Source organism: Podarcis filfolensis, assembly GCF_964270895.1.
Source record: "Podarcis filfolensis genome assembly, chromosome: 5".
In the NCBI taxonomy this organism is placed as follows: Eukaryota; Metazoa; Chordata; class Lepidosauria; order Squamata; family Lacertidae; genus Podarcis; species Podarcis filfolensis.
This window is the reverse complement of record NC_139608.1, coordinates 98,544,945-98,572,834: the sequence shown is the minus strand read 5'-3', so window position 1 is coordinate 98,572,834 and position 27,890 is coordinate 98,544,945. Positions and strand designations below refer to the sequence as shown.

Genomic DNA, 27,890 nt, shown 5'->3' with positions numbered 1-27,890 from the left:
CGCCGCGCTCGCCAGCTGGCATTCTGGGAGCAGCTCGAGGACCCGTCGCCTAAGCGCTCGCCACGGCCCGCGTTCCCACGTGCGCTCTCCCCGCGGGTCTCCGCCTCCCGCGCCTCGACGGAGCCTCCCTGGGGCGGAGCGGGCAGGCCCCGCCCTCGGCTGCCTTCGCTTTCGTTTCCTCGGGGCGAGGCGCTGCGCGGGGCGAGCATGTCGGACCCGGCGGTGTCCGGCTTCCTGGCCAAGCTGCTGTGCGCGCACGGGGGCCGCCTGGAGCGAGCCGCGCTGGGGCAGCAGCTGGAGCTCCCCGAGGAGCAGCTGCGCCAGATCCTGGAGGAGGCGGGCCAGGAGAGGTTTCTGGTGCGCGCGGAAGGAGCCGCCACTTGGGTGCTGGCCGTCTCCCCGCTGCGCCTCTGCGTGCGCAAGGAGTGTCCCGGCTGCCCGCAGCTCCACCTCTGCAAGCTCAACCTCAAGGGCCGCTGCCGAGCCAGGTGAGGGGTCGCGGGGGGGGGGGGGGCTCTTCAAGTATCTCGACAAGGACGTCGGAGAAAGTTCTCGGGGGGGGGGGGGCTAGCATGGTCCTGCGCCAGACCCGGGGAAGGGAAAGGGGCCCTTGAGGGAGCAGCCGGGCAGGCGGGGAGCCCACACAACACAAAACACCCTTGCTGGATGGAGGTTTTATTTTGTTTTCTATCTTATATCTTGGAAATGCACATCCAGGCCCCCCCTTAAATTCTTTGGGGGGCCCCAAGAGAGTGGAACCCTAAGCTATAGTTTGTTTAGCATATGCATAAATCCGGCACTGGCCATACCAGATGCCTGACGGGTCTCTTGCTTTATTTAAAACGCTTATTGTCTTAACAATAAATAAAGGTGGTTTGGGGTAGGACTTGGGAGGCCAGATCCCAGCCTCACCTGATGTTATTATTAAAATTTATATGCCCCCCCCCTTCACCCAGCAATCACAGGGCGGTTGCGAGGAGGCAGAGGACCAAGCGCATCATCTGAAACTCCTTGGAGTAAAAGGTGGGGGGATGGGCGTAGCGGGGGGGGGGGGCAGGCGCAGGGGGACAGAATCAAATCTGAGGTTCCGCCTGCCTAACAAAAGCCTCTCCCCCCAACAAAAATCCTGGCTATGCCCCTGGTGGGATGTAAATGCAATAAATGATTAAATCCAAGTGCTTTGGATTCCACTGTTACTAAGAGTTAATCCTGTACCTAAATCTCAGAAAGTTAAAAGTGCTTAACTCTCTCCCCCCCGTGGTGTTCTCCTGTCTATTTTTTTAAAAATATTTTTATTCATTTTCCACAAAAGAAAAAAAACAACCATTTTTTATACAATCAATTCACATTTTATCACACATTCATCTCTTTTTTTGACTTCCCTCAGCTCCTCTGCCTATCTTTCGTTTGCATCAATATTATTAACGCATTTCTTAACTTAGTATTGCCTTTAGATATCTCCTTCCCTTCTCTTATTTTCTTTTTAACAATATTCCTCTGTTTTTCACAGAGTCTCTTGAAGACCAACAAACGTTATCTGTTCATCACATATGCCTTTCAGATAATCTGTAAATCTTCCCCAGTCCTCGATGCACTTTTGGTCTCGTTGATACCGAATCTTCTCTGTTAGTTTGTCCAGTTCTGCATAATCAGTCAATTTCAGTCTCCATTCTTCCACCATCGGTAACTCTTCCTGTTTCCATTTTTGGGCCAGAAGTATTCTCGCTGCTGTAACTGCGTATTGGAAAAGTTTACAGTCTTTCTTACTTATCTCATTTCCTACCAATCCCAATAAGAAGGCCTCCGGTTTCTTAATAAACGTATATTTCAACATCTTTTTCAATTCATTATATATCATTTCCCAGAAGCCTCTCACCTTTTTACACTCCCACCACATATGATAGAATGTCCCTTCTTTTTCTTTACATTTCCAACACTTATTACATGTTTTGTACATTTTAGCTAGTTTTACTGGCGTTATATACCATCTATATATCATTTTCATCACATTTTCCTTTAACGCAGTACATGCCGTAAATTTTAATCTTTCATTCCATAATTTTGACCATTCGTCATATTGTATATTATAACCAAAATCTCTGGCCCAATGTATCATTACCGATTTGACCTCTTCATCTTTTGTATACCACTCCAGCAACATTTTATACATTTTAGACAAATTTTTATACTCATTATTCAATATCTCTAGTTGAAATTTTGATTCTTTTTCTCCATATCCATACATTTTACAATCTTTTTTAAACATTTCACAGACCTGATAGTAGTGCAACCAATCATAGACAAATTCTTTTACTTCTTCATAGGGTTTCATTTTCCATTTCCCCCCTTCTTTAACTGTCAATTCTCCATATGTTATCCACCTCCCCCTCATATTGATCTTTTTTTACGCTCATCACTTCTAAGGGTGAAATCCAGTGGGGGAGTTTAAATTCCAACAAATTTTTATACCTGTCCCATACATTTATTAATGACCTTCGGAAGATGTGGTTTTCAAACCCTTTATGAATTTTCTTCTTTTCATACCATATATAGGCGTTCTCCTTTCTAACCATTTATGTTTCTTTAAAATATTAAATATCTTCTGTAGATAATGAGAGCCAACAGTGCTATAATGATGAGATCAAGCCACCCACAAGTTAAGGGATTTTAGCATCTTACTGAAATCCAAGGGATTTGAAAGTGCTTCCAGTAAATGCCTTTCTGGAACTAGATTAAAATGGGGGTCAAAAGCTCTTGACAATACTTGAGTTGCAACTTGTAATGTTTATCCATACCCACTCAGAAACAATCCTCTATCCTGAAAAATAATGCCATGCCGTGGTCACTAATCAGTTGTGCGGTACAGTATAAGGTGCTTTATAAATCAAAGTGTTTGGGCTATTTAGTTTAGCCCTGAGGGTGGAAGATGCCGACTAGGCAAAATAAGATTGCATGCACACATTACATTTAAAGTACTGTGTTTATGTGAAGCTAATGGGCCATCGAATCTAATGCACACCTCAAATTTCAAAACCTTGAAACCAAAAAAGTATTTGCTGGTGCCATCAAATCTAAAGTGCACCCTAATTTTCATGACATAATTTGGCCAAAAACGGTGCGCATTAAATTCAAGTAAATATGGTATCCAGGGAACTCACAGAGCTACAATTCCCAACACCCGTAACAACCATAATTCCCAGGATTCTTTGTGTGGGAGGCGGGTGCTTTTAATGTCTAGTGTGGATGGAAATATGTCTTAAATTGTAAAATCAAGCCTGTTTTCGAACAGAGTTTGTGGCTGGACATGTACAGTGGTACCTCGGGTTACATACACTTCAGGTTACAGACGCTTCAGGTTACAGACTCCGCTAACCCAGAAATAGTACCTCGGGTTAAGAACTTTGCTTCAGGATGAGAACAGAAATTGTGTGGCGGCAGCGGGAGGCCCCGTTAGCTAAAGTGGTGCTTCAGTTTAAGAACAGTTTCAGGTTAAGAACAGACCTCTGGAACGAATTAAGTACTTAACCCGAGGTACCACTGTAATTAAGTTTATAAAATGGCTACCTTCATCTGAATGGAAACTTGGTGAGGAACCACCCATGTAGCTTCTGTGAGGGTCTGATGATTCATCATTTGTGAATCCTGCAGCCCCCAAGTCACATGAGAAGCGAAACTGAAGGCAAACAGAACTAACAGGAAGGAACAGAAGGGCAGAGTCTACAGGTGTTCAGTTGCTAGGGAGCTGCTGCGTTTGGCTTAAGTTTCGATTCTCATGTGAGCTGGGCTGGGAAAGGTGGAGCCTAATCTGTGCTGGAAACTAAACAAGCCTTTTAAGTACAAAGGAAGGCAGATCAGAGAAGGAACATGTCCGACGCCGTTGTGTGCAGTTTCATCACAAAGATCCTTTGCTCTAAAGGAGGGGGCTTGGGCTTCAGTGAGCTCCCCTCGCTCTCGGGGCTGCCTGAGCACCAGCTAGAGGAGATCCTGCAGGATGCAGGGAAGGAAAAGTTTCTGGTTGTCCCCCGGGACTCCTTGCGCCAGGTGCTGGCTGTGTCCCCAGTGCGGCTCTGCCTGAGGAACAGTTGTGGGGGATGCGAAAACCTCCATATCTGCAAGAACTACATCAAGGGCAGATGCTTCAGGCCGGCTTGTGGCAGATGGTGAGTGTGAAGGAATGAGAGAATCTGTTGTTATGGCACAATGATAAACTGAATAGCAGGGAAATCAGCATCTTACAAAGGGAAAGCTTGTGGCTTGGTCTGTCAGTCCCCCTCCTTGCTCACCACAAACACAAATGTGCCTAGGCAAACTGATTTGTGACAAGAAAATCCTCCAACTTTGAGGATACACCAAATTGCTGACTTTTTTTTTACTGAGTGAACCCTGGCTTCTCAGATTTCAGCAGACATTGCCTACCAGTGTTTATCAAACGTGAGTCTCCAGCTGTTGTTTGACTACAACTCCCATCATCCCTAGCTAGCAGGACCTGTGATCAGGAATAATGGGTGTATAGTTCAACAACAGCTGGCGACCCAATTTTGAGAAACACTGGCCTACACGCTTCCTTCAAGAGTATCTAAACGACTATAAAGTGCTGAACACCTGAGTTTTGTGAGGGTTTTGAGAGAAGAAATGAAAAGTGAAGTTCTCAGAGAACTGAATTCTTTGCCCACTACCACATTCTGTACTTTTATGTACACCTGCGGAATTGCGGAATTGTAGTAGAAGTACTACTAGTAAATTCTATATGAATTGTATTTAGATAATTTTGCCCTGAAGCAGAAAGGGATGTCCAGTCCTTCGGCACCAGTGTCAGATTTTTTTTTTCCTTTTTCTTTCTTTTTATTTGAAAACAATTAATTTTATACAGTCTTAACATCAGAAGGTTTTACAATGATAATAACCCAAATACAGTGGGTATGGGGGGAGGGAGGAATTGGGGTGCATCTGGAAAACTGTTAAGGTTGTATATGTGACTTAAGAGGTTAAAATGATGGAGTCTAAAGAAGGAGAATAATATTAATGAAGAGCAAAACAAAGGATTATTTGAAGAATTTGGTACTACTGAAAACAGTGTCAGATTTTCTAGTGTCAGCATTGCATGGGATTCCAAATACGTACAGTTTTAAATTCCTTTGTGCTTCCAGCAACAGATGTTGAGCTGTCTGGGTGACTACTAGGTGACAACTGTTTTTCCCCCACTTGCATTTTTTTCGTGAGTGCAACTCAAAGGCACAAACTACACAAGCCCTTGTAGTCAGTGTTAATGAATTTTTCCTCATTTTTTCTGAGGTGGAGATTTTGTGTGACTCATAATATTGTTGATCCAGGGTTGATTTGCTTTGTACAAAAGCCTTTTCGTATTTTTTTTACCTATATAACCAGTCCTGCAAGGAAGATTTCATGAGTCTCCCTCTGCTGATCCATCCAAGCAATGTTATACATTCTGTTGTCCTAAAGAAGCACTGGGAAATCCTCCCCACTTCCTTAATTTAAGACTAGAATGAGAAAAACACAACATAGCCTGAGGGGTTGAAAGACAAAGCAGAGAGATCATGCAGCTAAACCATGGCTGGTGAACCTGTGACCCAGATGTTGTTGGACTCCAAGTCCCATCAGCCCCAGCAAGCATGGTCAATAGTCAGGGATGGTAGGAACTGGAGTCTAACAACATTCTGTAAAAGTACAGGCTTCCCATACCTGATCTAAACAGTCAGGTTGTAGCAATTCTAAAGCAAGTCCCTTGATACAGCATGAAGAAGGTGGTTTTTTAAAGTCTGAGCTGTTTGCTTGTGCTTTAAAATACCATCGTCACTAATCTCTTGTGTTGTTCTTGTAAAGTATCCTGTCAGTCAGACTTTGACCTCGGCTCCTCAGAATAAACACTGAGCAGAATTTGTTTCTAGGAGCAAAAATTCAGCTCCTGGGTTGTTTGGGCCTTGAATCAGATTCCAAAAGGAGAACCAAGAGTAGACTCAATGGATTGGAATCTGCCAGAAATAATGCATTAGGTGCAGACACTGAAATGGTACCTTAAGCTGAAATCTCACAGCATGAGAATTGGGTGGAAGGTATTCAGTGTGATTACTAATTTACCAGCCTTATCAGTGTGGGGACTGATGTGTGTATCTAGGAGGAGGATTTGCATTTTGGAGCAGCCTTGAGCAATGCTGTGCAGTGCTGACCACACAGTGGTGGAGAGCAGGCTCTTCCCTCCCCACAGCAATAGACCCCCAGGCAGTGCTTTGCCTTCAGCTGCAAGAGTGAGTGGCGACTATTCACGTAAACGAGGCACTCGAAGACACGGTTGTGGCACAAGCTAAGCATTCTCTCTGCCATTATTGATGTTTGCCATGCTGAGGATCTTCAAATGTTTTACCTCACCTTGGTATTTTGTTTCTTGGTCACTTAAAAGTAGGGAATCTACAGCCTTTAAGATGCCTTTTTCCACAACTCCCATCGTTCCTGACTTGGTCAAGCTTCCTGGGGCTGTTGGGAGTCCAAAAATATCTACAGGCCAAAATTTTCCCATCCTTGGTGTAGAGTATGCAAGAATTTGGAAAATGTGTTCAATAGAACAGAATAGATAATACAATTTTTTTAATAGTACATTATTTCAAGGAACTCAGGTTATTGTACAAATTCAGGATTTGTAGCCTACAAAAAAGTGAAGGGTCCTTGGAATATGTAGGCTCTCACTCCACATGTGTATTCCCAGGTATTTCTGATACCTTGATTATGTTTTTTCTCCTTTTACTTTTATCCTAGGGCATGCAAGTATTCTCATGAAGTTTTTTCAGAGGCTAACCGAAAAGTCCTGAAGGCTCATGAACTTTCTGGGCTCAATGAGAATGAACTGCGTGTTCTCCTCCTCCAAAATGATCATTTTCTCTGGCCTGATGTAAGTTATGAAAATACTGTAGCATCACCTAGATGTTTGTTTGCCCTCTTCTATAGGTTGCCTTTTTAACTGGTTAAGGTGAGGAAACAGAATGGATGATGACAAGAAAATTGTAGTAGAGTTTCTGCATTATGAAGTTAGATGAGACAGGGTTAGCCACATTTGTTTAATCGCGTTTCTGTCCTACTCATGTGTCAAGAACCTTCACTACAAAATATGTGCATGTGTAACATGGTCAAAATTCATTGACGCAGGTGACACATTACTTATTTCAAGCATAAGAAGAGCCTTCTAGATCAGGCCATCTAGTCCACCATCCTGTTTTCACAGCGGCCAAGCAGATGCTTATGGGAAACCCGGAAGAAGGACTTCAGCCAAACAGCATTCTCCTCACTTGCGATTCTCAGCATCTGGAGGAATGCTGCCCCTGACAGGAGAGGCAAAGCAGAGCCATTGTGGCTCGTGGCTCTTGCTCGCCTCATCCTCCGTGAATCTGTCTAATCCTCTCTTAAAGTTCTGCCACTCCCAGGCTTGTTTTTGTTTGTTACCATGATGTGTATTTTTATATTGAAAAGCACTGTGCGATCCTCAGAAGGACAGTGGAGAAATTTAAATTTAAAAGTAAGTAAAAGCCTTCCAAGTTGCTGGCCTCACTGCTTCTTGTACGACCAAATTCCCCTGTTAACTATATCCTTCACTATCTTTTGTTTGTCCTAAGTCTTCGAACACTCAGAGTTTTGGGGCATTCATGAGTTTTAGTGTTATGAGAGAAGGAGAAAAGCCTCTCTGTCCTCTGTCCATACCAGGCAACGTTTTATGCCCCTCTGTTGTGTCTCCTCTTTACTCTCCTTTACACTGAAAAGGCCCAAGTGGAGTCTCTCCATCTTGTTGATCATTTTAATTGTCCTTTTCTGAAACTTTGCCTGGTTTATTTTTTGTGAGTCAGCAAGATCATAACATTTCTTTCAGGGAAAAAATCAGATGGCCCAAATATCCAAACATAGAATATTTTGCCATAATTTCTGGAAATAACTAACAGCATGTTCACAGCAAACAGTAAAAATCTCCACTGTCTTCAGTGCGCCTTGAAGAGGGTACTCTCTGTAGGCACATGTATGCACACACAAGAGAGGGGAAGGCCGAGTCCTCAGCCACAAGGTGTATTCTCTTCCTCCGGAATTTTGAAGAGGCCTCCTCTTGCTGCTACTACAGTTTGGGTTTGTAATCAAATTGCAGACTAATCTGTCAGTATAACCCCTGCCACATGCCTTCTTCCTTATGTGGAGTTTCTGTTGCCTGATTAATTGAACACTTTTTCCATAGGAAGAAGGGAACTCCAAATGCAAAATTGGCATGTTGAAGAGAAGAGTTCAGCTGATCTGCAATTATGCTTGCTGTGTTTTTCAAATATCACCCTGTGCTCTCACTGCTATATATTCTATAATATCACTGGTTGCTACCTACTAGGGCTGGGTGATATATCAATATATCGCCCGAAACCAGTTTGAAGTTCATATCACCATACTGGTTTCAGAATTTTCGACCTGACAGTTCATCGCAAATCATGGTGTGTAGGTGTGCTATGCACAAACCATGCCACGGGAAAAACTGAAGCCAACCAATGCCTCTACATAACTCCATCCATACTTCAGACATCATGATATATCAGTATAGCACAATGTTACCTGGTGATATATCGTGTATGTCTGGGTATATCGCCCAGGTATGAGGAGCAGACCACAGTGTCAGCTTCACTCAGTGGTATATCGCTGGTGAAACCACCACTGCTGAGTCCCTTTGCTAGCGACTTGCTCCAGCGAGTGTTGCTAGCAGAGGGACTCATGAGAGGTGGCGGTTTTACAAGCAATATATCGCTGAGTGAAACTGCCATCCCACTCTGCCCTCATACCATGCAGAGGGAGAAAAAAGTGCACCGGTGAGGCTCCAATACAGCTTGTTCCTCCCTCTGCATCTTTAATCTGCTCGGCTGAGGAGAGTGTGGTTGCCGCTCCCCTCAGCCGAACAGTTAAAGGCTCACCGAGCCCACCACTGCCTCCCGCACAAGAGGGGGGAGCAGCGGGGATGGCTCTGCTGAGGACACAGAGCCCTCCCCATCCCTGGCAGAGCCGCAAAAAGGAGCCCGTTGCTCTCCCCACGAGGAGGGGGAGCACAGGGGATGACTCGGCTGGGGATCAGGAGCCCTCCCTGCCCCACCGAAGCCGTACAAACAAGCTGTCTTGTCCCACAGCCCATAGGCACTGCGGTGAAACAGCCTCAGCTCCTGCGGTGAGGGCTGTGGCAATTTCACCCAGCGCCTTGCAGGCTGAGGCCAATGCAGCTTGTTTTTTCAACATTGCGGCATATCGTCAGACCACAATGTTTGGCTGGGGTTGAAAAGCTGAAATCGCCCAGCCCTGATACTGTGATGCTGACAACCAGATATCTCCCGGCCCTACTGTCTACACATTTTTAAAATATATCTTTGCAACATAAGTAGGAAGTCTTCAGCTTCTGTATGTGATACAGCTGCTAAGGCTATTACCAAAACTGGTGTATTTGTCCACATTACCTGCAATTCAGACCAGTGCAGTATTAATTGAAATTCTTGTGTGTTTCTTACTTTCGCTTCCTGTTTCCAGGTATGCAATTTCTACAATAAAGGGGATGGGAATTGTGCCCAGCAAGATGATTGCACAAAGCTTCACATTTGCCGGTATTTCCTGAGAGGGGAATGTAGGTTTCCTAAGTGCAAGAGGTCTCACAACCTTTTGCAACCAAATGCTCTAAAGCTGTTGCTCGAAGGAGGAGTGGATGATCAAGTGGCCTGGAACATCCAGACAATCTGCGAACACAAAACTGCTGTACTGTCCAGAGAACTGGGTCCTCGCAAGGGTGAGTGATTTATAGGAAGGGGCTTGTGGGCATCATGTACGGCTTGCATCACTCTGGCATGTGAAAGGACCTCATTTCTCCTCATCATTTGAAGCCCTTTCCCATTCTTATAGGTAATTTTGCAAGACCTGCATCAAGTGGAGAAAAATCAAGTGCAGGAAATCCGAGAGAAGCCAGACTTGAGCAAGCATCTAGTATACCTAATCTCATGGACCTGAACCTCGGCCCTGACCAAGGTGAACCAATTTACTTTCTTAGCAAAGGATCCAAGTTGATTGAATTAGGCCTAAGATAGAGTATCTGCGTTCTCATGGCAAGATACAGGGATGAGCTTTAGCCCCAATATGCACTATGAGTCCCCTTTTAAACTTACATTGATCAATTACCAACTACATTTTTCAGCAGTTGCCAGAAATTTGGGTAATGCTGATGTTTTCATAGGTATGTGCCAATAAACTCAGATAAATTTGGGGAATGGCAGAATATACAGTGGTACCTCAATTTTTGAGTGTCTCGGAAGCCAAACGTTTCAGTTTTTGAATGCCAAAAACCCAGAAGTACAGCTGTACCTCGGAAGTCGAACAGAATTCATTCCGGAAGTCCGTTCGACTTCCAAAATGTTTGGGAACCAAGGTGCGGCTTCTGATTGGCTGCAGGAAGCTCCTGCAGTCAGTCGGAATCTACGGAAGCGGCATTAGACATTCGGGTTCCAAAGAATGTTTGCAAACTGGAACACTCGCTTCTGGGTTTGTGGCATTCAGGAGCCAAAACTTTCGAGATCCAAGGTATGACTATAATGACTTCCATTTTCGAACGCACCTCGGAAGTCAAATGGTCTTCCAGAACAGATTACATTCGAGAACCGAGGTACAGTGGTACCTTGGGTTAAGAACTTAATTCGTTCCGGAGGTCTGTTCTTAACCTGAAACTGTTTTTAACCTGAAGCACCACTTTAGCTAATGGTGCCTCCCGCTGCCGCCGCTCGATTTCTGTTCTCATCCTGAAGCAAAGTTCTTAACCCGAGGTAATATTTCTGTGTTAGCAGAGTCTGTAACTTGAAGCATATGTAACCCGAGGTACCATTGTACCACTGTAATATATCCCACAAACAGCGTAGATTGCATACACAAACTGCCACATTATGTTACCGTGCTGAGTGCTACTGCTCCAATTTTGTCAGACAGCCATTGTAATGGGTTTGGCTGCACAAATAAATAATATTTGACAGCCATGCTTTGCTCTACTTTAATCTTTTCCACCAACCCATCCAGCATTCTATGAGTCCTCAGTTCTCCCCTGCATAAGGGTGGTAGTGGTGGGTTCTCAAAGCCTGCCGATGTGTCCCTGTTACATGTGGATGGTACCATTCTGGACTAGTAAGCACTTACATATGACACCACATATTTGGTATATATCTTTCTCTCACACACAATAAACTACTTCTGTTGCATGTGAACTGACCCAGACCCTGCAACCCTCCTTGTGTACCTCCTTGGCAAGAGATCTGGAGGGCAGCAATATGAGACGGGCCTCCTTGTGGAATGCCTGGCCTGGCACCTTCGTTGCATATCTTTAGGCGCCAGGCAAAAACACTCCTCTTCTCCTGACCTTTGGCTAATTAAACAATCTGTGGCTTTTAAACTCTCTGTGTGGCGAGGGGTGGGTATTGTTTTTGTTTGTTATTATGGTTTGTATTTTTGTGTTTTTATATTGTAAACTGCTCTGTGATCTTCGGGTGAAGGGCAGTATATAATTTTAAAATTTATTAATAATACCAACTTATATCAGTTTTATAACAATGTAGCTGTTGTTGCCTCTCAAAGAATTATTTAAACTAGTTTGATGCTGATGCTGATTTAATTCTATTTGGGATCCCTCACTCACCCAACCCCAACACAGTTCCCGGGGGGGGGGGGGGAGAAAAAGGTGCCCCTGGTGCCATGCCCACTTCAGGTAAGATTGTGGTGGATCACACTCTGTCAGTCTTAAAATTAGGAACAATGCATTGTGCCTTGTAGCATAATTTAGGGTTGATTCCCTGTATTCCTAATTTGCATTAGCCTTATCCTGAACTGACAGTGTTGCTGGCTGCTCTTTGTCGGTGTTTGGATTTGGATTTGATATCCAAAGGAGTCTCAAAGCGGCTAACATTCTCCTTTCCTTTCCTCCCCCACAACAAACACTCTGTGAGGTGAGTGGGGCTGAGAGACTTCAGAGAAGTGCGTGGCTTTTTCAAAGAATGAATTTTTTTTATTCAGAATTTTTATAAAATACATATAACAATAAACTAAGAAATCCAAACGAAGTATAGTGGTGAGCGTAGTTCCCTTCCAAGCAAGGCCATACATGATACCTCTTTGCATGTTTTATCACGTGATTCTTCTTAAGCAAGGTTTACTAAAGATTATGTTCCTTTATTTCTTCCCCCGTCCATCTTTTACAGGTGTCAAAGCCACTCGTTGTACTAAACCACCTCAGAACGCAGAGAAGGAGAAAAGTGATGAGATATGTCTTTTCTATGTCTGGCGGTTCTGCAAAAATAAAAGTAAGTCCCAACAGACAAGTCCAAGGCCCGGTTTCCATTTAGGCCTTCCCCACGAGTAATAATGCTTTCATTTGCTTTGCCGACTTTGCTTACATTGCTTCCACCTGCCCCATTTGCCCACTCAAGAAATGGCCTTGGGTGCAGCAACAGGATCCAGTGTATCAGAACGAGGGGTGAGGGTGTCACAGAAACTGGAATGTTGGGACGGGGAGGGGGCTGGAGCTCTCTGCTCCCCCAACCATCACATTTGATAGTCATATTATTTGTCTGATGAAAGGATATGCCAGGTATTGATTTGTAAATGTTGTTGGCATCTGTCTGCCTCAAGGCTCAGTGGAGTGTGTGCCGGGGGGGGGGTTAAGTCAGACTGCTGTGTTAGCAGCACTGAAGTGACCTCCCTGGGGTGTAAGCCTGGGCTGCCCACCCTATTTTTTATTTTTCTCTTAATTGAGTAGTGATGCTGCCATTGAACGAGTGACCAGGTACTGTTACGGGCTATTCAGTGGAAGCTTAACCTGAGCAAGACCTAACTGCAGATGGCAGGCTGCCTTAGGAATGAGGAGTCTGTGTTTTTGCTTGTCATGGATGAGATCAGCCTCCTGAAGCAGCTGCTTCCTGGCCCTGTCTTGCTGCCTGATCTTCACTGGCAGCGGGGACTAGGAGCACCTCTTTACCAGCTCTGGTTGTAGTGCATCTTCTCAGATAAGAATCTGTCTAACTACCATGCTTGGAATCCTCCTGCTAGATTACTGTGATCAGTGTGAGATGGAAGGAACGTATAGCCCTAAGTTTAAGTCACTTGTTTGCTTTTGAGTCTTGACTCAAGTCTTGCTTCCAGTTCAGGACAGTGGTGCCTTGTCATTCAGACCATGAATGTTCTTTGACTCTGCTCTGATACTCTGCCCTGTTCCCTGAGAAAGGGGGGGAGAGGCTCTGCTTGATGTTCTGTTATTTCCTCAAATAAAATGGTAAGAGTTTCTATATAGTGGCATCCACACTGTGGCATTTCTTATAAAAATAAACAAGGGTTGGATCTGTGTCCAGACCTTCTGCTCTGCATCAGTTCACGTGCTCATTTGTAAGTCTGCTGTCCTGTTTCCACATCAATGTCAAAATGTCAATGTCAAAAATAAGAAGACATATAAATTCACTTTTTTACAAAATATATTTTGTATACATTTACTAAAAAATAAATGTATATGCATCTTAACCTATAATACTTAACCTATGATACTTTTTCATAATACATTACAATCAAAAATGGTTTGTTTGTTTGTTTGTTTATACTAAACAAAAGCATTAAAAAGAAAGTGAAAATACAATGTCCTCTTTTGCAGACAAATCTTAACTTGTCCCCCACAGAGAAAGGTGAACCCTCCCAGCTCTCGCCTGGGAACTTCCCTTGCTCCCCCCATCCTCCCCCCCCCCCCGGCGAGAGCTTCTCTTCTCTGCTTCTGCCACAGGTCCTTCATCAACTTTCCATCTCCTTCATTTGTGTGTGCCGCGTCTTGTGATTGATTATGTGGGGTGGGGCGTACTTGGATAAAATACCCAGTATTTTATTCAATTTGTCACCCCTGCTCTTGGGTATACATTTGCTGATTCTGCTTGTTTGCTCATATGTTTCTTTCTTTTTAGCATAATTTGGCTTTTTATGGCTTTTAATAGCAGCTGTGTTAGCCACTTTCAGCATTTTGTTAAGGAAGATTTAAAACATACAATGTTTTACAGACATACAGAAGTTGGACTCTGATTAGTTTTGTTTTATCACCTTGCATATCAGTTGAAGCAACCTGTGACTCACTTTTGCTTGTTCTCTTTGCAGCTAACTGTAACATGATTCATTACGATATGCCTTATAGATGGCAGGTACAGACTGCAAATGGTTGGAAGGATTTGCCCCGAAGAGAGGAAATAGAAAAAGCTTATTCTGACCCAAGTATTAGCAGGTATAAAGCTGGTCTTGGTATTCCACAGATATGTGCAGACCTCTGCCAGTCAGCTGGTCCCACAGACATGCTTAAGCTGAGTGGGCAGTTGCTGCAATGGAGGAGGAGTGGGGGGGGGCCTTGCCTGGAAACACTCCCCACCCACCCCCAAAAAGGGGGTGGGATGAAGGGAAAAAGAGTCTTCTCGCTGAGGGTGAGTGGCTTGGAAGGAAGCTATCTACAGTGAGGGGGGAAAGTATTTGATCCCCTGCTAAATTTGCCCGTTTGCCCTCTGACGAAGAAATGACCAGTCCATAATTTGAATGGTAGGTTTATTGTAGCTGTGAGAGACAGAATAACAACAGGAAAACCCCCAGAAACCCAGAAGACAAAAGTCAGAGATTGATGTGCATTATAATGAGTGAAATAAGTATTTGATCCCTTTGCAAAAGATGACTTAGTACTTGGTGGCAAAACCCTTGTTGGCAATTACAGAGGTCAGACGTTTCTTGTAGGTGGCCACCAGGTTTGCACACATCTCAGGAGGTATTTTGTCCCATTCCTCTTTGCAGATCCTCTCCAAGTCAGTAAGATTTCGAGGCTGATGTGTAGCTACTCGAACCTTCAGCTCCCTCCACAAATTTTCGATGGATTTAGGTCTGGAGACTGGCTAGGTCACTCCAGGGCCTTAATGTGTTTCTTCTTGAGCCACTCCTTTGTTGCCTTGGCCGTGTGTTTTGGGTCATTGTCATGCTGGAATACCCATCCTCGACCCATTTTCAATTCCCTGGCTGAGGGAAGGAGGTGCTCACCCAAGATTTGATGATACATGGTCCCGTCCATCGTCCCTTCAATGCGGTGAAGGTGTCCTGTCCCCTTAGCAGAAAAACACCCCCCCCCCCAAAGCATAATATGTCCCCCTCCATGTTTGACGGTGGGGGTGGTGTTCTGGGGTCGTAGGCAGCATTCTTCCTCCTCCCAACACTGCAAGTTGAGTTGATGCCAAAGAGCTCAATTTTGGTCTCATCTGACCACAACACTTTCACCCAGTTCTCCTCTGGGTCATTCAGATGTGCATTGGCAAACTGCAGACGGGCCTGTACATGTGCTGTCTTGAGCAAGGGGATCTTGTGGACTCTGCAAGATCTCAGTCCTTCGTGGTGTAGTGTGTTACCAGCTGTTTTCATGGTGACTATGGTCACAGCTGCCCTGAGATCATTGACAAGTTCCCCCGGTGTAGTTCTGGGCTGCTTCATCACCTCCACGAGATGAGATCTTGCATGGAGCCCCAGACTGAGGGAGGTTGAGAGTTATTTTGTGTTTCTTCCATTTGCGAATTATTGCACCATATTCTCACCAAGCTGCTTGGCAATAGTCTTGTAGCCCAGTCCAGCCTTGTCCCTGACATCCTTGGAGAGCTCTTTGGTCTTGGTCATGGTGGCTGCTTTGGAATCTGCTGGATTGATTGCTTCTGTCGACAGGTGTCTTTTGTACAGATACAAGCGAACGAGCTGGGATTACAGGTAAGACCTCTCCCTTACAGCAGGTGCTTCTAATCTCAGCTCTTTACATACAGTGAAGATACCAGGTAGCCTGACATCTGGCTGGTTGATAGGGGATCAAATACTTATTTCACTCATAATGCACATCAATCTCTGGCTTTTGTCTTCTGGGTTTCTGGGGGTTTTCCTGTTGTTATTCTGTCTCTCACAGCTACAATAAACCTACCATTCAAATTATGGACTGGTCATTTCTTCGTCAGAGGGCAAATGGGCAAATTTAGCAGGGGATCAAATACTTTCCCCCCTCACTGTACCAGCTCCAAAAGTTCTCTTTCCCCTCCCCAGTTCATGAACAGATGGAATGAAGCCTTGAGGAAATGTTCGTTATTGCTTGCTTGAAAAAAAATATTCTGAATCTCAGAAGCCAGAACAGCAAGAGGGATCGCTGCGCAGTGAAAGCAGCAATCCCTCTTGCTGTTCTGGCTTCTGTGATAGCTGCGGAGCCTGCATTCGCTCCAATAAGACGCACACACATTTCCCCTTACTTTTTAGGAGGGAAAAAGTGAGTCTTACAGAGCAAAAAATACGGTACTACAGAGAAGTTTAGGAACTTTTGCTGGAATTAGGACGTGTTTGTTATGAATATGTGTTAAACCATAACCTTAATGCCCACAAGAACATCTCACACCAAAGGAATAAAGAAAGCTTGATTTATTATATGAAATAACAGTGACAGAATATATAAATGCTGCTAAAGACCGAAAAATTACAATTTAAGCAGGCAGCAACTCCTACAATACATGCCCACCCACCCCTTGTTATGAAAAGTGAAAGATTATTTTAAAAAGCCTACAGAAACGTAGGTGTGACGGTTTTGCTAGCAGGACCCATACTAAGAGCAAGAAATGGAAAGGGAAGAATATACCTATCCTTAAGGCAGAGTGCGTGTGTGCTGTTCTTGAGAGCACTGAGAAGAAGAGAGTTCCTCTCTTTGGAGCTGGAATAGGAGCTAAAATAGCTACTGGCTACAGGAAAGTTTTAGTAATATTTTTAGCTAATGCCTTTTAATAGGGAAGGGAGGGGTTTTCTAATGAGTAAATTCTGCTCATTTTTCACCTTGTCCATCTCCATCTTGCAAATTAAGAGTTTGGAAGAACTCTTAATTTCTTAAGGAGAAAATGACTAAAACTGGCCATCTTGTTTGCTTCCCACTCTGCTGTTTTGCTTTAACGGTGAAAAACTGTGATCTTAGTAAATGATTAACTGAGCCTTGTCATCTTTTTGTTTGTTCCTTGCCTTTGTCTTGATAGCCTCCTATTCAAGTGGGAGGTAGACTGTACTTGGGAACTTAATTTGTAAGGCATGAGGCATTTCCTGAATGTTGTGAACTGCCCTGAGATCTATGGGTATAGGGCGGTACACAAATTTAATAAATAATATAATGCCTTTAGGATAGTTTTGAGAACAGGCTGGTTCAAAAATGGTTCAACGTGGAGGGTCTCCTGTCTTAGAATTAATGTCAACCGTCTCGTTTTGCCATGGTCTAATAAACCACAGAAATAAGTTCAGATTCACACCTTATTGTATCTGTAAAGTTGGTACCCATTTACAATTAGACATGTTCCCTCTTTCACATTCGCGTAGTATTTCAGATCCAGAATACATCGATTTCAGCACCATGACCACTTCTATGTCCCGTGTTCGACGTCTGTCCACCCCATCATCTGTTACCAAACCTCCTAAGTTTGTAATGACGACGAAGTGGCTTTGGTACTGGAAGAATGACCTGGGCCAGTGGACTGAATATGGGACACAGGTCAGTATGAATTCTGTTTGTCTCTGGTATTGTGCAGAATGCCTGCTGCCAGGGTCTCTGGACCTCTTCAGACATTACTTCTTGGAGAGAAATCTCAAGCCCATTAAGAGTCTCCAGTTTTTGCAAACAATGAAGACAAAGTAACATTTGATCCAGGCTCCTATTTGTTTGGTATCATAAGTGACCCCCCCCAACAACTTATGCAAAAATGCTCCTTTGCACTATAATCCTATGTCCCACTGTGCTTAACGGTTTCCTTCCCAACAATAATGTTTAGAATTATACAGCTGGACTGTCAGTATATTCCATTTGTTGTTGCAAGATATCTTTTATTTGAGGATTTCACTATAAAAGCCCTGTGTGCATCTAGGGCAGTTGTATTTAAATGATCCCTACTTTCATTTTAACAACACAGTAGATTCTTTTCATTGAAGATAAGGTTCAATTTATAAATTTATTTTACACACACACACACACACACACACACACCTCTCTCTCTCTCTCTGGGAGGCTTCATAATCAAAGGTAAACATGCAGGAGTAAGGTATGAGGTTTATGGAAAACCCATACCACTTACGAGCTGTTCTGGAAAGGAGGGAATTTTGACATTCCTGCACTTAGACCATGGTAAGAATTGCCAACATTTGACACTCCTGAGCCCAAACCCCTTTCTCCGATTATTGCTGTTTCCCATTTCCTGATCTGCCAAAATTCTGTCGCTTAAGAACATAAGAGTCTTTTGGAAAACGTACTTTTTATGGGTGGCTGGAAAAAGCAAAGCTCTTGTGGTGTAAATAGTCTTTTGCCTGCTATCCAGCTGCATCTGTGTTAATGGGTGGGAGGCAAAGGCCTGAGGGCTGAATGTGCTCCTCCTGGCCTCTTCTTCTTGGGACTCTGCCCAGGCCTCACTGGTCTTGCTTTGCACATTCCTTGAGTGTCTTTGAATTCTGATAATCTTTCTTGCATTCCTTGATGGAGGATGGAGGGGTGGGGTACGTGTAGAAACTATTCTACTGTACAAAGGTAAAATTGAATCCTCCTGTTTGCTCACTCTTGCCTCTGACTCTCATCCACAAGTGGCATATAACGCCTAGAAAGAAATGCAGTTCTCTGGCTGAAACAGGTTCTCTACTCCTGATGTATTATAGAAATCATAGAATTGCAGAATTGCAGAGTTGGAAAGGGATGCTGAGAGTCATCTTGTCCAACCCCCTGCAATGCAGGAATCTGAGCTGAAGCATCCCTGACAGATGGCCATCCAACCTCTGCTTAAAAACCTCCAAGGAAGGAGAGTCCACCATCTCTCCTGGGAGTCTGTTCCACTGCTGAACAGCTCTTACTATCAGAAAGTTCTTCCTGATGTTGAGTCAGTATCTCCTTTTTTGTAATTTGAATGCATTGGTTTGAGTCCTACTCTGCAGAGCAGGTGAAAACAAGCATGCTCCTTCCTCCATGTGACAGCCCTTTAGATATTTGAAGATGACTACCATATCTCCTCCCAGTCTCCTCTTTTCCAGGCTAAACATACCCAACTCCCTCAGTCATTCCTCATAAGGCTTGGCTTCCAAGTTCTAAAGTCAGTTTCAGTACTTTAATTTTCATTTGCACTAATGTGCATCCAGTCAGCTGTTTTAGCAGTGTCTGTATTTACATAAGCATTTCATTTTAAATTGGGAAAACACTTGGCTGTGCTGATCCTAATGACTTTCATGTGGATTCACTTGTCACATTTCACATTTTTCCTTTACAGGGTGGACAACTCCAGGAATCCAGTTTAGGTTCTGATGACCTGGAGAATTTATTTCTAGCAGTTCCAGAGGGCAGTGTCCAGTTCAAAGCTGGCTCCCAGCAATACGAGATCAGCTTCAAAGGTACTGTAACTACAATGGCCTGCAGTATATTCAAAGTTTCCCAGAATTCCATAGCATCTAAGAGACTAACTCCACCTTTGTATTCCATCGTAACACTTAATGCTGACTATGAAAATACCCACTTAAAGCTTAGAAATGATACACAAAGGAAGAATTGCAAGGGTGCACAGAGAATCTGCCATTCTGCTCTCAAATTCCCTTGGAGGTGTAAGACTTTTTAGTTGGCTTTTGGTGGCCAAAGAACTGCTGCTCTGCTTCACCCTTTACTGTTAGAAAAACAGAAAGTTGGCTTGTGTTCTCTGACTTGCTGAATTAAAACATGTGTCCTCTTTTTCAAGATATGAAACAGAGAAACTTGCAGTATCAAACCCAGAGAGAGGTTCGGAGACGCCCCAAGTTTGTTTCCTCTGAAGATGTAAAGACAAAGAAGGGGTATAAAGTCAACATTTTTATCATCTTTTGCTTTAAAAAGCAGACTATCCAGCGTATGAAATTATATCTATCTGTGCTTATACCCCAGAGAGACTGAATAATTTCATTACACACTTTGGGAAAATGTGCTGTCTTGTTTTTAGTCCCCTTATGCTACCATAGAGTGTTTGGCTTGTGTGGTTTCTGACCATGGTGCCAGACGATGATTAGAGCCTAGTTTCTCAAACTAGGATTTGGTAAGATGTCCCTGGAATGAGACATGTGAGAATGGTGGATATATAGTTCCAGTGAGGTAAATAAAGAACCCTGAATGAGACAGGCTGCCCTCACACGACCACAAATCCTTGTGTGTTAGCATTGCACCTTCTCTCTCTCTCTCTCTCTCTCTCTCTCTCTCTCTCTCTCTCTTTCTCTCTCTGTCTCTCTTTCTCTCTCTCTTGCTTTTCTTTCTGTCTTTCTTCCTCCCTCCCGCCCTCCCTCCCTCCCTCCCTCCCTCCCTCAACTGCTTGACATACAACACAACATTCAGTATGGGAAATTTCCTATATACAGTGGTACCTCTGGATGCGAACGGGATCCGTTCCGGAGCCCCGTTCGCATCCTGAAGCAAACGCAACCCGCGTCTGCACGTGCATGAGCGGCAAAACCCGGAAGTAATGCGTTCCGTTACTTCCGGGTCACCGCGGAGCGTAACCTGAAAACGCTCAACCCGAAGCTACTTCAACCCGAGGTATGACTTGTACATGTATTGATGAGCAGGGGAATCACCTGCAGCTAAAGACAAAAATGTATTACTTGTGATAAGTGAGTACAGTGGTACCTCTGGATACGCACACCTCTGGTTGCATATCCTTCAGGATGTGAACGTGGCAAACCCAGAAGTTTGCACAGAAGTGCTCTACTGCGCCACACGCTTGCACAGAACAGGCACCTCTGGTTGCAAATTCCTCGGGATCCGAGGTACCACTGTATTGTGAAAAAGAGCAATATACAACTCAAACATAACGTCAGCTGTCATGTTTACAGATAAAACAGTTTCTTATTGCAAGTGGCAGCAGCCATGAGGAGCTGCTGCATTTAGAGAAAAAGAAGCTGCAGTCAAATATGTTCTCTCTCTTCCCTCCAGCCACACAAATCAGGCTCCAGCGTCCACTCCATTCACAGACTATCCAAACACCTGGGATAAATCAGCACTACCTGCAATTGGGTACAAGGTAACTGATTTACTGCAGGAAAGGATATAATTTTTCTAGGCTGACACTTGTACATGTCATTAATGCCATCTATGTCTAGAAAGAAGATAGTTACATTTTTCTTTAGTAAAATGACAAATGCAAACATACACACTTGCGGGATCTGAACTAATAGTGACTGACAAGGAGCAAGACCTTCAGGGTGTAGAGGATTTCTTAGTGAAGATTTCTGTGGTTTGCCAAGATATTCAGCACTTGTCAGCTGATTGGTGGGTGGGAAAATGGGAACCACTGATATATTAAATGATATTGTGTATCACATAAGGATTTTGTATATTGCATAACTGTTTAATAATATAACAATTTTTAAAAATTGAATGCAGTCAGTTTTCTCTGGGGCCATGGGAATACATTCAACACATTGTGATACCTTTCATTTTAGGCTGTTGAAGTCATCAAGACGTCTCCTGAATATACTAAGATTGAGACTCTTTTTCAAAAGACAATGAGCAATTATGCCATCGATAAACTAAAAAGAATTCAGAATCCATCCCTTTGGCAAATCTTCCAATGGTTTGTTTCTATTTTATCACATTATCCTAGTCAACAGTGCAAACCAGATGTTTAATCCCTGATTAATCACTGAAAAGCAGCATATGATCAGGAGTTTTAAAGTATTCAACAATTTCTCTCCCGCGTGGCTCATTCAAAATCTTCGTCTCTCAACTTGGGGAATTAAATTTTGAATGGCAAACAGCAGAGGGGTGAAGCTTAAAACTTTAACTGCTTCTGTTCTTTTTAACTACAATAGTCCAACTATAGTCAGGTTGTTCATGCACCTCATGTGTACAACCTCGTTGGTGCTGATAACTTTGCCTGCATCATATGAAGTTTGGCATGGACTCTTACATCTTAGCACCTTCGCCTTCTTGGGTAAAAAAAAAAAAAAAGCTTTGAGGACAAAACTTGATAACTCACTAACCCTGGTTCTAGACATGGGCACACTGTAAACAACAAAACGTAAGTCACTTGCTTTAGAGTAAATGTAGTTCCAGTGCTGTGGTTCCCTAGAAGCAAGAAAAGCACAGAATATGGCATAGAATTCAGAATCTGTTTCCACAAACATTTGCCATTTCATTTCACGCAGTCTGACATCAGTGCATCCGTCATGTGAGGTTATTAACACAATGCCTATCAAGGACGCCTCTGGGCTGACACTTTCCTAAGTCATGATGGGGATGATAATGCAGATGATAATAACAGTGCAGGGTGAGGGGTTGTAAACTGTACCATAAATGCTAATCTTTTCATATTGCTGGCAGAATGAAACACATATGTGAAAGTGTCATTGTATTACAGTCAAGAATTTATGGGGGAGACATTTGTTGTGTAAAAAATAAATGAACAAAGTACTGTCTACTCTCATGGTGATAGCTCAGTACTGAGCTCTTACCTATGTTCAGCTGGACTTCCTTGGCACTTTCCATTTGTTCTGGTTATCTCCCCTACTAAACTGGTGAAGATGGCCCTGAGGAGCAATTACTGCTTGACTCATCTACCTTTCACAGAGAGACCAGGGCATTGATAGAAACTGGCCAGCTGTGCCAGCTGGAAACTCCCAGAGTGTTTAGGAATCCTTCAAATCTCATTTGATCCAAATTCATGGGGCAGATTTGGCCCATCACTCCAGCAGAGGGCAATAGTTGCTGCCTGCCTAAACTTCAACAGGAAGTGAGAAACGTTTGTTTCATTCTAGGCAAAAAGAACAGATGAAGAAGAAAAATGGGGGAAAGACAGTGGATGAGAGACTTCTGTTCCATGGGACTAATCCTTCTAGCTTGGAGGCCATCTGCAGTGACAACTTTGATTGGAGAATCTGTGGAACCAATGGAACAGCCTATGGAAAAGGTATGTAGAGTGTTAAATAAGATACCAGCAAGCTCACTATAGAAGCCACCGCCCCTGCTAAAAACTGAAATTAAAAAGCTTCAGGAGTTTCCAGGGAAGAGAGAGATAAACATCCCATTTCAAAGGATGTTTTTTAGATCAGTGATGATTTCCCTTAGGAATCTGTTCCTGTCTGTGATGTGAAAGTTGAGGAAATTAAAATCTGAAAGAGCAGATTTTGGAGTTGTGATGGCCAGGTATGATTAAAAACCTGTCAACGTACAGTTCACCATCCACCCCAAAAACAAAGAGGAGAGTGATGTGAGTGCTGACTTCACCTCTCTTCCAATTTAACTCCCTTTCATCAGTGGTGGCTGGGAGCCCTGTGACCTGTTCAGGTGGCATGGCAAAGCAGGTGGCTGAGCCATCCCTCTCCTGAGCCCTGGGCAACGATCAGGAATGTTAGGACCTGTAGCTGAGCAACATCTGGCGCCACCTGGTGTGAAGTCCCATTGGTTTCAGGGGCACTTAGCACACACCAGTCTTTCTCACTGAAACAAGTGGGTTTTAAAAGTGCTTAAATTATGAGTTCAATGTGCCCTATTGTTGGTTTTAAAATATGATATGATAGGATATATTATTACATTACATTACATTATAATTTATACCCCACCTTTTCCCCTGACAGGGATTCTTACTGGCTTACAGATAAAAATAAGAACAGCTAAAAGCCTAGGGAGGGAAACAATTAGGCACTGAAAGATTTCTTTCCCTCCCCCCCGCCCAATATATTAAAACTATACAAGTAATTACTATAAAAACAGCATAGCACCAGCCCTTCCTAGAAGAAGATTCAAATCCTGTAAGCTCTTACATAGGAGTAAGTTGCTCTGAGAAGACATGTAGAGTTGCACAAGACAGGTCCCTGCCCAAAGACGTTTACACTCTAAAATGTAACAAGAGACACGTTGAGGGTTGTACTGTTCATCTTCTTTCCATCCAGCTTACATGTTTCAGCCTTGGCCCAGTCATTGTTTGTCTGCCTCACCTCCTTGACATGGATGTTGTGAGGATGCAGTGGGAGAGCTTCCTGTTTTGGCACACTCGGTTCCTTGTGGAAAGAACAACATACTGATGTGATAAGTCACACTTTGGGATAAGCTGCCATTGTGGTGGAGAGACGATTGGTTCTTATCTCTGTTCAACCATGAGACTGATGAGCTGCCCTTGGGACAGCCATTGTTTAGTCTCCTGGCTGGTGGTGTGAGGTGCCTTGAAACAAATGCAGGATTTAAACAAGAGTCACCTCATTTTTATATAGTTTGATTTTACTATTTTTCATAGTTTGATCTCATCCTCTATAAAATAAAATCAGTCAGATGCAGAACTAGAATAGTGGGCTGCATGTGAGGCAAATCAGTTAATGGACCGTTCGCACTTAGTATTCCAATGGATACTTCCGGGAACTGTATGTTGGAAAGTGCCGCCTATCAATCAGACGTGGGTTTCATAGCTTTTATGTGAGAAAAAACCATAGTCTGTTCAAGGCTCTGGCTGACACAGACTTGTTCTACCGCCTCATGCGCCATCTTATGGTAAAGAAGGGATTCTGTTTAAATGTCCCCTAGTGAGTTGATTGGTAATCACAGTCCCCAACAGTGGTGTAAAGGAAGATTCCAGGATTTCTTTAACAAGCTCATCGCTGCACTTCACAATGCCTTTCAAAAATACTTTTTTAGTATCCTATCCTTCCAAGAAGCCAGGTGGCTGTACATTTTTTAAAAAATAAAATTTATACACCGCTTGATTGTAAAAAGCCTGAAAATGTTTTACTAAAAATAAAACTGTAAAATCAAGAAAAAATCACAACCATACTATAAAATATGCAAAAGTTAAAATACTAGAACAGATTTAAATTACCTGAACTTTCTAAGCATCTGGGTAGGTTTGTCTAAACAAGAAAGCTTTTTAGCAGGCCCTGAAAAAAGTGCCCAATAGGCAACCATGCTCTTATCAGTGCAGAATGACCACTATGTGGCACCCGTAGTAATGCCAGTTTCACCTCTAGAAGCCATTGAGTGGGCAGGTATGGGGTGAGGCAAGCTCATAGGTAGTCTAGTCCCAAGTTGTTAAGGGCTTTTTATACTAAGAGCAACACCTTGAACTTGGCCCAGTAGCAAAGTGGCCAGCAGCACAGATCTCTGAGCACAGGGCTTAGATGCTGACAAGGTCTCCTCCTACCAGCAGTTGTGCTGCTGCTTCTGCATCACGTCCAGGGCAGTTCAGCCATCCAGTCTTGAAGTAACCAGTGAGCTACTGTGGCAGGTACATGGCTGTTAGCCATTTGGATCCTCGCTACAACCGTGGAGTAAGTGTGACTGGCCGACCCCTGGTCCTTTAGTGAGCTTCCTGGATGAGTGAGAATTTCAACCTAGGCCAGCACAAAATCTGCTTATTGAGCCGCAGGATTGGGTTGGATCTGTCAGTATATTGAGTTATGGAAGGGACTCGCTCAGCACTTCATGCGATGATTTCCCTCATATTAAAATATAGCACATAATGCTCAGATATTTTACTATACAGTTGCCATTGACCATGGACTGGCCCAGCTGACTAATTTCTACTAGTATTTTTATTCACTTTATTTAAAATGGGTGATAATCTAACATTAGTTGTACTCGGAATAGACCCATGGAAACCAAAGGAATCAAATAACTTCATTGTTTTCATTCTTTGAGACAGAGCCATAGCTAGGCGATCTTGCGCCCCTGGCAGAACCGTCCAGATTGCGCCCCCAGCCAGGGACAAATTATCTCTTCTTTCTGCCTCTCCTCCAACCCCCCCTATTCAATTCACCCTCTATTTAAAACCTTTTCCTATGAAGCAATAATAAATATTTTTATTTATGGACATATTTTTGGCTGATTTTGCACCTCCGTCCCTGGCGGGGACCCACCTCACACACACCCTAGCTATGGCCCTGACTGGGAATGGATCTACTCTGAGTATGGCTTGTTTAGATATCACCTTATTTTATATACCATCTCAAACCATATCAAGGCAGCTTACAAATCTATTAATTCAATGTTAAAATATTCATTAAAATCTGGGGACCATTACTGCAAGTACTTCTAGTGTCTATGTTTTTAATTGCTCCATACAGGGAAAGCTTTCCTTTAATTTCCTTTTGGTTTTAACTTTTTCCCAAAGACTTGTCAAAAACGCTTGTGGTTTGAGATGTCTTCAGCTGCATAAAGTGTCGTCAGCTCTGTTAACAGCGCTCAGCTATATGTGTAGGGACTTAACATTTTGAACCCCTGTCCCTTGCTTCTTCCTAGGAAGCTACTTTGCCAGAGATGCCTCCTATTCCCACCACTACTGCCCACGGGATGCAAAGGTGAAGGCAATGTTTGTAGCTCAGGTTCTGGTCGGGGATTTTGTTGTGGGGAATGCAGCGTATACTCGTCCCCCAGAAAAATCCAGTGGCATGATCAACTGTTACGACAGCTGCGTGAATGATGTGGCAGACCCATCAATTTTTGTCATATTTGAGAAGCCTCAGATTTATCCTGCATATCTGATCTGTTATCGTGAAGACAGACCGTCAGGCTATGTAACCATAGCAAGAGGAACGACCTCCGGGAGGAGCAGCACCCGGGTGTATCTGCAGCAGCAGCACCCGTGGGTGCCTTCATCTCTGCCAGCTGCAACAAATTATGTCCCTCCCATATCGGTTGCCACAGCCACAGCCACAGCACGCGCTGCAACTTCCACTTTCACTCCCACATACCTCCCGAGACAGATGGCTGCCAACAACAACAACAAAGAAGAAGAAAAGAAATGTGTTATATCATAGACAACTAGATGGCATTTTCATTGCTGTTATGTATAATTTACGTACTGAAGTCTTGTTTTGTAACGAATCAGATTTTGGGGAAGCAATAGGTCTCTTCGGATAAGTAAGAAATGTTGAATCATTGCTGTAGGAAGACAGGAATCAGATACTCAGTTTGTATCAAGTAGCAGTGTTAAAATACACTGCATGAAGGTTTTACGGAAGCAATAGATCTCTTCAGATAAGAAATGCTGAATCATTGCTCTTGAGGAAGATAGGAATTGGATATTCAGTTTTTATCAGTTGGCAGTGCTAAAGGACACTGCATGGAGAAAAATGAATAACTGAATAGTCCATTATAGACAAAGCTGTAAAATTGCAGCATTTTTAATGTATATTACTGGTTTCATATGTTAAATAAAAATAAGTTTAAAGCCATTGGAATGCTTAGATTTCAATGTCTTGCGATCTTTTATGGATAATGTTTCATATGTCAAATATGGTAGGACACACTGATACATTATTTTCTGTCCTACTAGATTGATATTAATCTGCGTTGTACCAGGGATATATTCCGAATGGTTGTATCAAAAGATATTCCTGTGCATTACGGCACAGTACAACCTCCTGTCAAGCGTAAGACTTGGCTGGTTGCAATACTCTTTATTTCATTGGCCTAAGCTGTGAAAATTAATAAGCGGTGTTGGATGGCAAAAGGTTTCTTCCCTTTAGTATTTTAGCTGAGCAATATTATTATGTGCCTTTGATTGATACACATAATTATACATGAAAAATAGTTTCCTATTAATTAGCAGAGCAGAAGACTTGACATGAAACTTCTTGTCCAAAGGTGCTCAGCAGCTTAGCTTCAGTGCACAACCCTGATAGGATGCATAAAAAAGACTATAATTGGTTTTTGATTTTAATAAAATTGCTTGAAATTTTATTGGTTTGTTAACAATTCTGTTCCCAGAACATCTGTGAGTGGTATAAATATGTTTGCGGTTAGTGCCGAAAAGCCCCAACCTAGTAGTAACTGAGGCAGTGGGGTGGTGACAAAGAAAAGAATGGAACACTGAATAAGATAT

The 27,890-nt window shown here is 43.3% G+C and overlaps 1 protein-coding gene across 2 annotated transcripts; it reads left to right on the top strand.

Annotated features, from left to right (window-relative positions):
- Window positions 1-69: 69 nt before the first annotated feature.
- LOC310763431 (protein mono-ADP-ribosyltransferase PARP12-like) lies at window positions 70-27,748 on the top strand. 2 transcript variants are annotated; one of them, XM_083615607.1, is made up of 14 exons: window positions 174-1,260; window positions 2,554-4,160; window positions 6,769-6,901; window positions 9,541-9,793; window positions 9,907-10,029; window positions 12,237-12,338; window positions 14,164-14,287; window positions 17,413-17,584; window positions 19,335-19,455; window positions 19,794-19,887; window positions 21,014-21,101; window positions 21,523-21,653; window positions 22,837-22,988; window positions 26,306-27,748. In XM_083615607.1, exons 2-14 carry the CDS (start codon window positions 3,865-3,867, stop codon window positions 26,821-26,823), a joined length of 2,307 nt encoding a protein of 768 aa, XP_083471733.1. In that variant the 5' UTR covers window positions 174-1,260; window positions 2,554-3,864; the 3' UTR covers window positions 26,824-27,748. The 2 variants fall into 2 exon arrangements, with proteins under 2 accessions (XP_083471734.1, XP_083471733.1); XM_083615608.1 differs by lacking the exon at window positions 2,554-4,160 and having other exon boundaries at window positions 70-488.
- Window positions 27,749-27,890: the final 142 nt, after the last annotated feature.